This window comes from Caloenas nicobarica, chromosome 5 (assembly GCF_036013445.1).
Source record: "Caloenas nicobarica isolate bCalNic1 chromosome 5, bCalNic1.hap1, whole genome shotgun sequence".
NCBI lineage: Eukaryota > Metazoa > Chordata > Aves > Columbiformes > Columbidae > Caloenas > Caloenas nicobarica.
The window spans coordinates 35,359,454-35,373,065 of NC_088249.1; the positions used below are offsets into that span (position 1 = coordinate 35,359,454).

General features: G+C 36.2%; 1 protein-coding gene across 3 annotated transcripts in view; it reads left to right on the top strand.

Moving 5' to 3' along the window:
- Positions 1-13,612, top strand: part of PALS1 (protein associated with LIN7 1, MAGUK p55 family member) — a 58,906-nt gene that overhangs the window by 19,660 nt on the left and 25,634 nt on the right. The window contains exons 2-3 of one of the 3 annotated variants that reach the window (XM_065636608.1): positions 2,729-2,809; positions 9,484-9,997. In XM_065636608.1, coding sequence (XP_065492680.1) covers positions 9,631-9,997 — 367 coding nt within the window. In that variant the 5' untranslated portion in view covers positions 2,729-2,809; positions 9,484-9,630. Of the gene's footprint in view, positions 1-2,728; positions 2,810-6,442; positions 6,497-9,483; positions 9,998-13,612 lie in introns of those variants that run through there. The other 2 variants (XM_065636609.1, XM_065636607.1) reach the window with 2 other exon arrangements.

A 13,612-nucleotide genomic window follows, 5' to 3' on the forward strand; every position in this document is an offset into this window, starting at 1 on the left:
TCTAAAATTTATGCAGCAGTTCTTTAGGGATTTGCTAAGTGGAACACTCACCACAATCTCAGATGAGTTTGGGAATGAAAAACTTGTGACATCAGAGACCTGAGTATCTAAAATTGTTTGGGTTTGTTCTGTTTTGTTTTTCTTCCTTATAAATAACTAGAGAAGAGCTCAAATGAACTGTGGTGGTTCAGAGTTTTGTGAAGTGCGGAGATCATCAATCATACAATTTTTTATTTTATGTTCTATATTTCAGAATTTCGATCTTCAGAAGTCTCAAGTTATTTGTGTGGTCAGAAAAAAAGTCAGAAGATCCTTATCCCCTTTCCCCCTAACATAGCAGTGAGAAATATAGTGACAGAACTAATCAGGTTAAGTCATTAAGGACAGTCATTAAAAAGAAATAATCACTTCGCTGTCATCCATTCAGATGATATTGCAAAAAAGAGTTGAAAAGAGAGTCCAAGGAGGGAGGCCACGTAAGAGGCTAGCACGTTTATTATATAATATTTGAGATTTTACATTTTGAACTTGCAAGTTGAAAAATGGGCTAGGTCCCCTATATCTAGCCTCTTTGAGACTGTTGAGCTAGATTGCTAATGTTTCGGTATTTTTGGATGAAAGCCTGCAAGGTCTGTCCCTTTTCTTTAGATGGTGGTTCTAATTGTGTTTATCAGATTCATCAGGTATTAGAATATCAAAATGTGAGAGAGAAAAAATTGTTCTTTTCCCAGAATACTGTAAATATGTTTTAAGAACAACTTGCTGTGAAGGACTAAACTAATTCAATTTTATAGAAATTTAGGTGTCAGATGAGAGGTAAATTATCAAACATCATGTCTTCAGTTTAATTTGGGATTAGTATAGTTTTGCATCAATCACCTCTCTGAAATGAAAGTGTCACATATTGCTACTCATGAACACTTTTAATACTATGTTTTACATAGTGAAGCAGTGGCAAACATTGACATTTAAAATAACATGCTAAAAAATATGGGGATTAAAATGAGACCAGGGTGCAAGAGCCAAAGCCAAAAAGGGGAAGGGGATGGGGGAATCTTACTAAAGAACTAAAATAGCAGCAGTATTTTTAATTTCACAGAAAATATGACAACTGTTTAAAACAAGGACAGGCATGTTTATTTTTAAGACAATGAATTCTTAACTGTCTGTGAAAAGGTGATAAGAAATGACTGTCTTGTTATCGTGCTTCTGGCTGTCCTGTGAGATCTGTTAACATCCCCTGGAATTCTAGGAATTTCTTTACTCTTCATTTGTTGTGCTTGAAGGTTTTTAAACGTTTGGAAAAACTGCTAAATTAAGATAATGCTTTTTTTCTTTCACTGTTCTATCATGTTTTCATTGCAGCCCGTAGACATCCCTGTTATCCACTCATATCTATGTATGAAATAAATGTTTCTTGTTGAGCGGGGATTGCTGGTGCTAAAGACTTGATTAGAGCTGGCTATTCAAATGTATGCATAGTTGTAGCCTATTAATCTATGCCATAGTGGGGTGCCAGGGTAGTAAATCTTACGTGCTGGTTTAGAGTAATGTGGGTGTCAGACCATTTAATGAGTTATAGCGTTGTTTTTTTCTGTGGGCTACTTTCTGAAACTGAGCATGTTTCAGATTTTCATTAATTGGTGTAGAGACTGCCTTCTGCCGTGCTCTTCACCTAAAGTAGAATTTAGGTCTTGTTGGCACTAGGACTTGCTCACAAGTGTTCAAAACACATCACACTATGGCAGAGCTTTATAGATGGTATAGATGGCAAAATGTAAACAAAAGTTAAGTACTGTATTATTGAATTTCAAAATCTGCTTGAATTACCTTAGTGAAAGTCTTCGGGTTTTCTATCTAGATGTGATTTTTAGCAATGAGCTTCTTGAAGTATGCTCTGATTTGTTTCTGTTGTCATTCCCTCTCCCCAATACATCTGTAGTGACCCCACCTGAAACTGTTCCCCCTCATGTCTGGTTTTCATTTGGTCTAATAAGTAGAAGTTAAACAATGCTGATGTGTAAGTGGCAGTGTATATTTAAAACAAAGGGAATTGTGGCATATAAGAGATGTTTATCCTTAGTATTTTCAACAATTGCTTTTAATCTTTGTCAACTTTGGAAGCATTTTAATTATTTGTGTAACCGAGAATAAAACATACACAGTGGAAAGTCAGATTTGTTAAGATTAAAGAAAGTTTCTTGTGCAGTGGTTCTGCTTGATCTGTGCTAGAGCTTTTAACTGAGTAAAGGGTCTCATTATTGAGGTGCTAATCAAGGAAGATTGCTGCTAACAGAGCATGCAACGTTTGTTTTTCACAGACATTGGTAAGAATTTAAATAAGATGTAAGTGTTCCTCTTCGTATGACTGCTGTGTTATTTCTTTTATAAAAACCAGACTGTTCAATTTCTTAAAGCTTAGATCAGGCTTACTCTAAGGGACATTAGCGTATTTAGACCTAACAGAGATAAAATATTATTAAAGTAATCTACCCTGGCGTATCCTACATATCTCTTCAACTGATTTCACCCACCTGAACCGTTGAGGCTGTATGTTTTGTGATGGTTGATATAAACAGAACAGTTGAAGTGCTGTACTTCAAAGGTTTTGTTGGCATCGCTACTGCAGCATATTGAGAGGTTTTAGCCATCTGCTGACCAAGCTTGGCAGAACTCACAAAGTGTTTTATCGCCTCTGCATGTGAGTGACGGTGTCTGTTCCTAACAGGGCTGGAAGCCGGGCTGCCGCGGTCTCAAACTCCGGGAGAAGGCAGCGGAGCGGGCCGAGGAGGCCCGGCCGGCCCCTGAGGTAACTCCCGCGGCTCTCGGCCCGGGCGCGGCGGGAGCCGGCAGAGCCGTCGCCATGGCAACCGGCGGCCTTCGCGGCGGCGGGGAATGCGGCCTGCAGCCCGTGGGGCTTCGCGGCGGGCATCGCCGCCCGGGGCCGCATAGGCGACACGTCGCTATTTTGGAAAATTGGCAATGAAGGAGAGTACTTTGATCAGTGATAACAATTGCAAATATTGCATTTCTGTCTTAATTCTGAGGCAGCAAGAACTGTTTATCCAAACTCCATTGTGTGTTGCATTGGCTAATTAAATTAAACATGACCTCTTTTAGAAATATATCTAGTAGTCGGATGTGACTAAAAGTTACGACCGTGACTGAAACAAGAACAATGTTGTATTACGCTGCATATTTGTTTAAAATAATCTTTGGATATACCTTAGAAAGCAGGTTATGCTTCCACAGTGAAACAGGTTAAAATCCACTCTGTCATGTGCAAATAGACAATGAAATTATGATATACACTCTCTGAGTGTCATAATTTCATGTAGTTTGTACACAGAAATTGCGAAGGTACATTGCATATATTGTACTGCAAAGGTGCAGTTGCTGAGGAGAGGTCTGAGTGATGTGGCTGTTGATTGACATGATGTGCTCTCTTTATTGCTCCATGTTTTTCATGAAAAACACTTTGTTAATATCTGTTCTGGAGATAGTAGCCCTGTATCTTTTCAAGTTGATAATGTAGACTAGCCGGTTCTTGAGCTGTGGCTTTTTTGATTGTTGCTACTGCATCAACAGATAAAGAAGCCTAATAAAATCATATGTGTCTTAAATAGACCACAGTTCTTAAATGTGCTACCAATGCAATTCAAAAATGTGCTTATAAATTCCCATGTTTGTGTGTCAAGCAATTTGTTTATACAATTTATAAAACTGGAATCTAACTTTAGCATCTGAATTTTCAGTTTCATCAGTTTTTCTGTGCTTTAATGTTGCAAATTAACATTATTATTCCTCGTGTACAAATGTAACTTAGAAAGCACTAAAGGAAAATTACTTTCCTTTTGAGAGTTTAGCCCTTTTTGCTGTCGATCCATGTATCTTGCACATTTAAGTGAGCATGGAATGTTAAAACCTCTTGGCATGTCTGAAACCCCTTTGAAATAAACATGTTGGACTGAGTTACTTTGCTTGACAGATTTGATAATGAACCCTGGTCTGAAATTATTAGAAATAAGAGTCAGCTGGGTATTAGAAGAGTTTTTGTCCAATACCAAGACTACACTAGAGCATCGAATTAGAGGAAATCAGATAAAATATTGGAGACTAAAAAACCCCAAACAAACCATGCCAGATTTGCAGTCTTGAATCTGTTGCAAAGTTAAAAACAATTCTTATTTTCTATTACAGAATTTTTTAAATTATCAAAGACGTTATCAAGGTGTCATAGGTTTTGTAACTTTTACTTGCTTCTGAAAAAGTCAGACTTTTCTAGCCTGTACCAGGTATTTCAGGTTCTATTAAGCTCTATAGGAGATATCTGTGAAGTATTTTCTACCATAAACTCCAGTCTTGAACTCTCATCAAGTAGTGGTTAATTTTATGCTGTGCAACATGGTTTGTGTTGTAGTTTCCTTTATATAAGTCTCTTAATCTTGTAGGCTTACTGAAATACTGTTGAGCAAACACATGATACTTGGGAGATGATGCAGGGAAAGCCAGGAATTTTTTTTCTCCACTGAGCTTCCATTTGTGAAGAAAAAGAATGTTTTACTTTGTTATTTTGCAATTTTTATGACTTAGGTTTTCCTTGTTTAGAAATCTGAACTACTGAGTAAAAATAACAGAAACCCCACCATTATGTGAGCCATTAATAACACATAGCAGAGATCTCTGGCATAATTTTATGCTCATATTTTGTTAGTAATTCAGATATCAGGAAGCATCTTGTATATGATTTTAATCTAACTTAGTTTACTTCAGCAACCTAGAATTCATATTCCAGTTGTTTTTAATGAATATTTTAATATACTGTGTCTATCATAGTTTTCAGCTGATGATAAATCCTTTGCACTGTGCCTGATATAAATATGTATTTCTTGTGTTTATAATACAGTTACAAATGTAGGTTGGGCTTTTATACTCTCAACTGTGCCAAAACTAATGAAATTCAGTTGGGGGTGAGCACTGAACTCCCTTGCAGTCATTCAGAATTTGCAACTTTAATGAATTTTAAAAAGGCAACTATCAAGTCTAGTCATACTTCTAGCATTGAAAGAATTTTAAACACCACCAAAATGTAGCACAAAATCTCAGCCTCTAGAAAATGTCATTTTTGCTCTTTGGAATTTGCTGAAGCAAAACAAATTTAATTTTACTGTACAGAATTCAGTTGTTAAAGCAATTAGGATTGCTGTGCACACCAGACGCAGTCCCTAGGAAACCACCTTACAGCACTTCTCTTTCTGTCTCTGTCAGTATGTGTGTTTATACTAGTATCTGTCTTGCACACCAAGTATTTATGTTTATTTTTTGACAGAGCTTTTGGGGTCTGTATTTTGTTTAGTGTATTCAGGGTGGTTAAAGAGAAGATAAAAGCCTGACATTTTTAGAGGTCAATATGAAGAATGATGTGTGGCTTGTAAAATACAGTATTTTTGAGAATATTAAGTATAGTTTGCAAGACAGTAGTTGTTTGTTCTGTTTTCGTTGATTTTGCTGTTTTGAATTTGCACCAGAAATATAGTTTGTTTGCTATTCATAATTACTTCACATTTAAATTCTTGCGTGATGCCTGATGATGATTGGAGTGACTGAAATGCTCAATCCCAATAGCTGTACTTATATTAGCAGTTTATACAAACCCTCCACTGTAGGGCAAAAAGTTCACATGTGCTCTCCAGGACTGCATTGGTAAGGCTTGTGATACGAAATTGGACAGAAAACAGTCATAAATCTGCTTTATTTGAAAAGATCTGTGTGTCATGTGGAAATGCTAAGGTTCCCCTGCTAGGTGTCAGCAGTTCAAAGGAAGATAGTCAAAGCCATAATTTAATGTTATTAAACCATGAGCAACCAAACTCCGTGTAACACAGAAAGACTTGTACGTATCTAACGAATATAAAAGTTGCTAATACCAAGCTCTAAAGTGGAAAAGAATTTATTTCCAAATATTCCTCTGTATGTTTTACATATGGTATAGTAAAAATCAGTATGATTGAGTATGTCTGCAAATTCTTCTCTTTATTATAAGAATTAATGGAACAAAATAAGGTCGTCTTGGTCTGAAAAGCTGGTTTATTGGATGATCCACAACTTGCAGAGAACAGACTGTATAACAGCCTTCCCTTATTGTTGTTTATCTTGGGATTTTAAAAAATGCAAAATAAACCTTCAGAAAGAAAAGCCAAGAAAACTGTTTCTGAAATTGTTCATCATAAGAATTTTGATACCATGCTTATTGATTAGAATAATAAAATGTTCTGTTCATGGTGCCTGCCTCTAGCTGAATCTTATTTTTAACCTCAGCTACACCACACCTTAATTTGTGAACTGAGTTAACATTTTTATCAGTGTCATATTTTACATTTTAAATTCCTTAGGACCATTGCAGCGAGGGACTTCAGAACTGATCTGAATTTTTTTCCTTATGTGACTATTTTGTTGTTTGCAACTGGGCAGCGGCATTTTTCCAGAACTATTGGAGGTGAGCATCTGTGATGTCGGAAGCAGACTTGAAAAAGCAGAAAGAACAGTGGCTTAGGTTTGGAAGGGGTCACTCATTATCAGGAGTTCTTTGATTAATTCCAGACTTAGAGCATGCCTATGCCTTTATGGATTACCAACCAGTTATATCTGGGGAGTTGGGTTTTTGTGGCATTGGTTTGATATTTTGATAATGTCAAATTTTAAGCTGCCCTGATAACTGCTATTTCATATCATCACTTGTATTACCTGAAAGTGATTACTTTGCCTGTACTGCTTATTGCTTGCTTCAGAGACATCTAACTTTCTAGGATATAAAAAATATTTTCTATTTAAAATTCTCCTAAAACTCTTATAACTTTGCTAGGTTTTTGAATATTGCTTTTAAAGTGTGACTGCAGGAGAACTCTAATTTTCCATACTCTTGTTTCTCTCTTAACTGACTTGGATCTTAAATACTGAATGTGAGCAGCTTAAATGTCTCAGTTACTCTTTTCCAATAATTTATATGCACTTTGTATCTTACTTGGCACTTATACTGAAAAGACAAACTAATGTTGCCTATTAGTGATATTTACCTCAGACAATATTTTTGTTTACTGTCTTTAGTGCTTGTTACTAAAGAGATTTTTAAACTTCTTATTATATGTACATATACATGAGTTTTTGTTGTACCTTTTTCCTGAGTTAATCTCGAAAGATACTATTTATCTTAGGTAGCTAGTAATTTTAAATTTAGAGTAAACATAGCTAATTCCGCCATAAATGTTTTTGATCACTTATTAAATATTGGCCAGCAACTTGATTTTCTCATGTGTAGATTATTTAGTGAGTGTTGACATTATTTAGCTTACACATGACTGAGTGTTAGGGTGGTATCTTTAAAGTTGCATTTTACTTCTTGCATCTCCTCAGACAGTTTTTTACTTTAGCGCTGAGTAGATGGATGTTATTCATTCTTTCAAATTGTTTCGACACCTGTTAGTTGTACCACATGGACTGAGGAATGTGAGTTTTCTTTCAGCTTGTCAGAGTTGAAAAGAGATGAATGTGACTTTCAAAAGGCTCAGTCTTCAGACAAGCTATGGCCAGTACAATGTGAAAGAGAATTTGAATTATCTTCCATCCACAGTTAAATTAGTGTTCTTTGCAATTTTATTGTACCTAGTGAGAGTTCCTTTTTTGGGACTGGTAATTATGTACAGTGAAGTTGCCAGTGAAGGAGAAATGTGGCTTTCCAAGGATCATTTTGCTAAATTGTTACCTGCCTTTCTCTGAATTTTGGAGGCTGCTATTTGATATGGTGCTTTATAGAACCCTGTCTGAATGCTAACTTTATGTTACTTTAGTCTTCAAAGAGCTGTTCTTTTTAAGTGGGACACTAACTGAAAGTTTTACAGGCCCCAGTTAGTTGTGTGCTACTTGCAGTGCTAACCCCACTACTGTGTAGCTTTTGATGGTCTTTTTTTGTTGCCTGATTTTCTTTCTGAATTGGAGAAGTATGAGCATTGAAATAATTTCTGCGTATCAGTGCAGTGCAATTAAGTATTTTTTAAAGACAAAGAATTTTTACTACCATACAAATACTTTAATATTTACTTCGTAGATCTTAGTAATAACTGGTGGTAGTGACTAGGTGGGAAACAAGTGAAAAAAATGGTTTTGGTGTTGCTGTATGTAACTGTATATTGCTCCTTATGAAAATAAAAAGCTATGCTTATTCAGAATTGCAAGCTGGCAGAAACTTGTGTAGGAGGTCATGTTGCTGCTCTTCCAAAACAGTACTATTGATATTTAATTTTCAACTTAATTACAGTGTAAGCATCCTTTCCTTCCTCCTCCAAACACAAACATTTGGTTTGAGAAAGTTGGTCGTTCAGGGGTTTTTTTTTTTGTCTTGGTGTTTCCAGTCTATAATAAAAAATTCAGCTGTTTTATAGCATTTCATTTCAGCAAATTTAAAAAAAAGAGAGAGATGAAAAGGAACTTGAAAAATAAAGTGTAATGGCAATACTGTACACAACTATGAATTAATTCTATGGCCTTTTACTTGGGCATATTGACGATAACATATCATTGGCGCTTTGATACAGAAAGGCAATGTGGTATAAAACACATTGTTATATGTATTATATAATATTTAAGAGCTAGGCGGTTATATATATGTATCAAGACACTGAAGTTCTTTAGCCTGAATCATCAGGCATGAGGAACCAGATTAAGGTGGAATGGTATGGTGGAATGTCACTACTTGACTATGGAAGTGAATTATTGTTCTCTGTCAAATCTATACCCATGTACACTCACACGAGGATTTTTACTCGTGTATTTAATACTTTCTGCTTTAATGCAAATCTATAGGAAATACTAAGAGTAGCTGCTAACCTGAACTGTCCAACCCTTATCTTAGGACTGTATCCCTACTTGGAATTGTGTAAGTGCAGCTCCAGACTGCTTTAGATTTTATCTTTTGGAAGAACTCTATGCCAGACTTGTCTTCTCTGAACCTGGGAAGCAATGTTTGTATAAAAATGCCTCAATTTATGAGCAATAAATGCAAATATCTTTACTTGTGTTTAACTTCATAAACTTCTTGTGAACATGTCATTTATAACAAGTTATTAATATTTAAGCATGGTTTATGTTGGAATTTTTAAGAATGAAGGGATAAATTAAAACCCAGTGGGAACTTTCAGAAAACTACTTATTTGTAATCGTGTGTGTTAAGTGCAGAATCTCCACAGTTTGACCGGGAATTGTAGGAGTCTTTAGCATTAGTTTGAACAGTACTCCTTTTCCAACACTGGCACATGAAGTTTAGTGAAATAGATTTGTGAAGGTTCTGTAGTTCTTAGTAGAGGAAGAAGCACTATGTAAATGTGGAGGAAAAGTTTCATTATTCTGATGCCTGCAGACCTGGAGAACTGTCTTGGGTGTTTTCTTATTAATGCAGTTATTTAGTAACTTCTTTTTAATATCTTTCGTTAGGTTTTCTCCCTGAATGTCTCTGCAACTGTCCTGTGATAGAAGCAAAGTATTTTTGAAGTTATAATGGATTTTACGCAACATCGTAATGAAAACTGGCCTAGTAGCAGCATTTCTTTTTGAAGAGAATAAGTGTAATTGCAGATAATCATGACAACTTCTCACATGAATGGACACATCACAGAAGATTCTGACAGTGAAGCAAAAAATGTGGATCTTGCATCTCCTGAGGAATCTCAGAAGCACAGAGAAATGGCTGTTGATTGCCCTGGGGATTTGGGCTCCAGGATGATGCCCATGCGGCGGAGCGCTCAACTTGAGCGAATCCGCCAGCAGCAGGAGGACATGAGGCGCAGACGGGAAGAAGAGGGAAAGAAACAAGAACTGGACCTTACTGCTTCCATGAGGCTAAAGAAACTGGCACAAATTCCTCCTAAAACTGGAATAGATAATCCAATATTTGATACAGAAGAAGGAATTGTGTTGGAGAGTCCTCATTATACTGTGAAGACAGTAGGTAGGTAAAATGCAGTGAATGGGCTAATAGAGAAAATGTTTAGTTGGTATTCATGTTCTTTTAGGCCACTGAAAATTTAATTTAGCTAATTCTTGCTATACAGATTTAAAGTCTTATGGTCCTTTGGATTTGTGGTGCTTTGGGGTTTTTTATTTATTTAGTCAAATATCAGGCTTATGTGCCTCAGCAAGTGGCTTTTCAAAACCTATCAATTTGGGGAACACTTAAATACTCTGCAGATAACTAATGAGTTCAGTGGATGTCTTCGTCATCTGTAGGCAGGGGAAAACCATGCAAGTAATATTAATACCCAATTTTATTATGTTTGGTGAAGCATAGAGCAGAATAAGCAACAAATAAACACTTATTGTCATTAAAAACTCTTGTGTTTTGATTTTAAATATTCTGAAGAGAAGCAGGCTGGTGGTTTCTTCTTATTCTGGCTGTCTTGCATTAGCAGTTGTCACCTAATATAACTTACATTTTCTCTTAAAAGTATTGGTGTTGATTGTGAAAGTCTGCTTACCTTGGCACTTAGACATTGAAAATGTAATGTTAGTAATTTTTGAAGAAATAGATTCTGAAATTGTTAATTTCATAGCTGTCATTGCTTTCACTGTGCTTCTGTAGAAAATGTTTCTAACCTTTCTTCCTCAAACATAAGTACCTATTTGTCTAAAAGGTTATGTGTCACTGGAGTGAAAAGAGGCACTGGGAATTTGTAGGAGTCCAGTTCAGATTTCCAAATCTATATTGTTCGAAGATCCAGACTGCTTTAAAAAGGTGCCTTTTTGGTGCGCTGCACTAAAGATTCTTGCTGTTCTATTGGCTGGTAATTGAGAACACAGAATGAAAAACAGCTATCAAATTGTTCCTTTTTTCTTTTTTTTTTTTTTTTTGCTTCATCTTTAGTATTTGCGTGCCTGAACAACATTCCTGCTAAAGACACGGCTCTGTTTTGTAACCTCTGGTAATCCTTATTCTACCAATCCCTCTTTAGGAAACTTTAGGTTGAAAGGGCCATCAGTAAGTCAACCCGTCCAACCTCTTGCCGAAAGCAGGGTCAGTTACCAACGGGGCAGGTGGACCCTGTTTTAGTGCAGGACTTGTCAAAGCAGCATATTCTGTACTTTTAATGAAGTGTTAAATCTTTGATTGTGAAATTCTCTTCTTAGAAAGAAGGAACACAAAGCAGAAGATGAAAAGATTGATGTCAAACAGTAGAAGTGACTTCTGTTGGGACTTGCTTAGCCACAGTGCCTAAAAGCTCTGAAGACTGACTACACGAGGAATTGGAAACTAGAACTATGGAAGGGAGGAGAGTGTGCCTTGGAATTAGAAAGCTGAGGCTGTGTTTCATGCCAGAGATGCTAAGAACTGAGAGGTCAGTCTAGGTGGAAACCAATGGTCAAAGAAGCCAGGCATGGGAGCTGGTAGGAATGAGAAATGAGTAACAAGTATGGATCTGGCAAGCTTGAGAACTAGTAAGGAGCAGGGGTAGACTGAAGCTGTTTGAACAGGAGACAGTGGTGGAGAAATCACTATGATGACAGAAGGCTGTTTTGAAAATCTCTGTGTGGGGATAAAATTGGGTACAGGCTGCAGGGGAAGCTGAGAGATTGTCAGAGAAAGACAGTAGTTGTGAAAAATTGGAAGGAGGAAACTTGTTTTGGCTCAGCAAGAAGTGGGAAAATTGGTCTGAACGGAAACTAGAGTTGTGTGAATACTTGATGTAAGAAGGAAAGCACCAAACACTGGAGCCAAGAATATAGAGGTGCGTATGTGGAAAGAGGTAAATTAGGAAATAGCAACATATGGGATAAGATGCATCTTGAAAGAAAATGACCAGATGATTTTGTCCACGAGGGCAAAACTCCACTTTGGTAATCAAAGCTTGCGTCTTGTCATTGCTCTGCTGTCAGCATATTTCTGTAAAAACAGTAATAAATTGCATGATTTAGCCATCCCCTCAAGTGCTATTTCCCTCAGTGTTTGTATACCATGAAAATGAGCAGACTAACGATGTCTCTCTAGTCTAAATTGCAGTAAATAAGGCTTAAAAGTATGTGCATAGAGCAGAAGTATTGACTAGCTCGGTGATTGAGTATGTTATGTTCTTTGAGCTAGAAAGGCAAGGAACTTTAGGAGATGTAATTAGACTAAATCATGATACATCCATATATGCACCAGGGAGCTGAATTAGGGCTTCATAAGCATATATTTTGATCAGAGAAGTCATGACATAATATTGACAGGCATACAAATATCCCATTGTTATTTCCTTGCCAGTCAGAATTATATTAACAATTTGGATTAGATAGACTTAAGGGAAGATTTAAAATAGTTTAGCACTCCTGTTGAGAGTGGTACTTTTGATTATACTCGACTGTGATGTTGAGTTGTTGCAAACTTAAAAAAAAAAAGTTCTAAATGAAATGCTGTGATCTATTAATCTGTATAGTCCCTGAAGAGCCTCTGCTCTATCCTTAGTGCTGTCAAAACCAGAGTAATAATTTTAAATTTAACAAACTACTTCAGCAGTAATTTGCTGTCTTTCAAATTTTTCCTCCACTAGTAAGCATGTCCTTTTTCCCGTTTCTGGATTAATCATTCTAACATGTGACACTTCCAATGAATTTCAAAGGAGGTTTTTTTGGGTTTTTGTTTTTTTGTTGTTTTTTTCTTTTAATTCTGAAAGCTCTCTGTTCTGGATTAGCATCACGGCTAGGGATGTTGCCTTATGAATATATACACACACACAAAATAATATGGTTTCTTGAGTGCATTATCATTAATACTTCTGCTTTTCTATTGAATACCTGATTGGAGAGGCCAGATTCTTTAAAATTTATGTGTACAACTTTTTGGTCTCAAAGAAACTTACTAGCCTATGACTTTCTCCAAAAAATAACTGCTAGTATGTGAATTCTTTCACAGTTTGTTTGGTTATACTGAATTTCTGATCTACACTGCTCCTGACTCTTTCCATCTTCCTACTTTTGTTGTCCAGGTGAGAGTGCTTAGCCACTTTCACAAATGTCTAAGCTTTGTTAGGAGAACCCCAAATAAACCTGGGCAAGTGCTAGTGAAATATAGATATTAAACTACCATTATTCATTCCTTTTTTAAAATACTGATTTTTAGTTTTGCTTTTTAGTGTGGGTGGGGGGTTTTTGTATGTTAATCCATAGGGCCTCTGCCTAAAGATAGTGTGTTAAATAACGATATTGACATGATGGTCTGTATTTTTAGTTTTGAAAAATGTTTCTTAAGTGCCAGTGTCTAATTTGGTAGATCGTTGCCAAGTCTTTAATCTTTGCATTTTAAGCAACAGTAACAACAAAAAAGGCAGACTAGATTAAACAAATTGGATTTGATATATAAAAATAAAACAGGACACTTAATCAAAACAATTCTAAAGGGCATGTTTGTTATCAAAACAGCATATGATTTAGACAGCTGTCTAACTGGAAATAACTAGAACATGTGCATATAAGTATTTAATTGGCTTTTTCACAGCAGTGTACTTCTATAAAATGCAGAAAAATTTTTGTTTGCTGCTGTTCATTCAGCTAATTTAGTTAATGTAGTTAAACGAGTAACTGACATTTCATG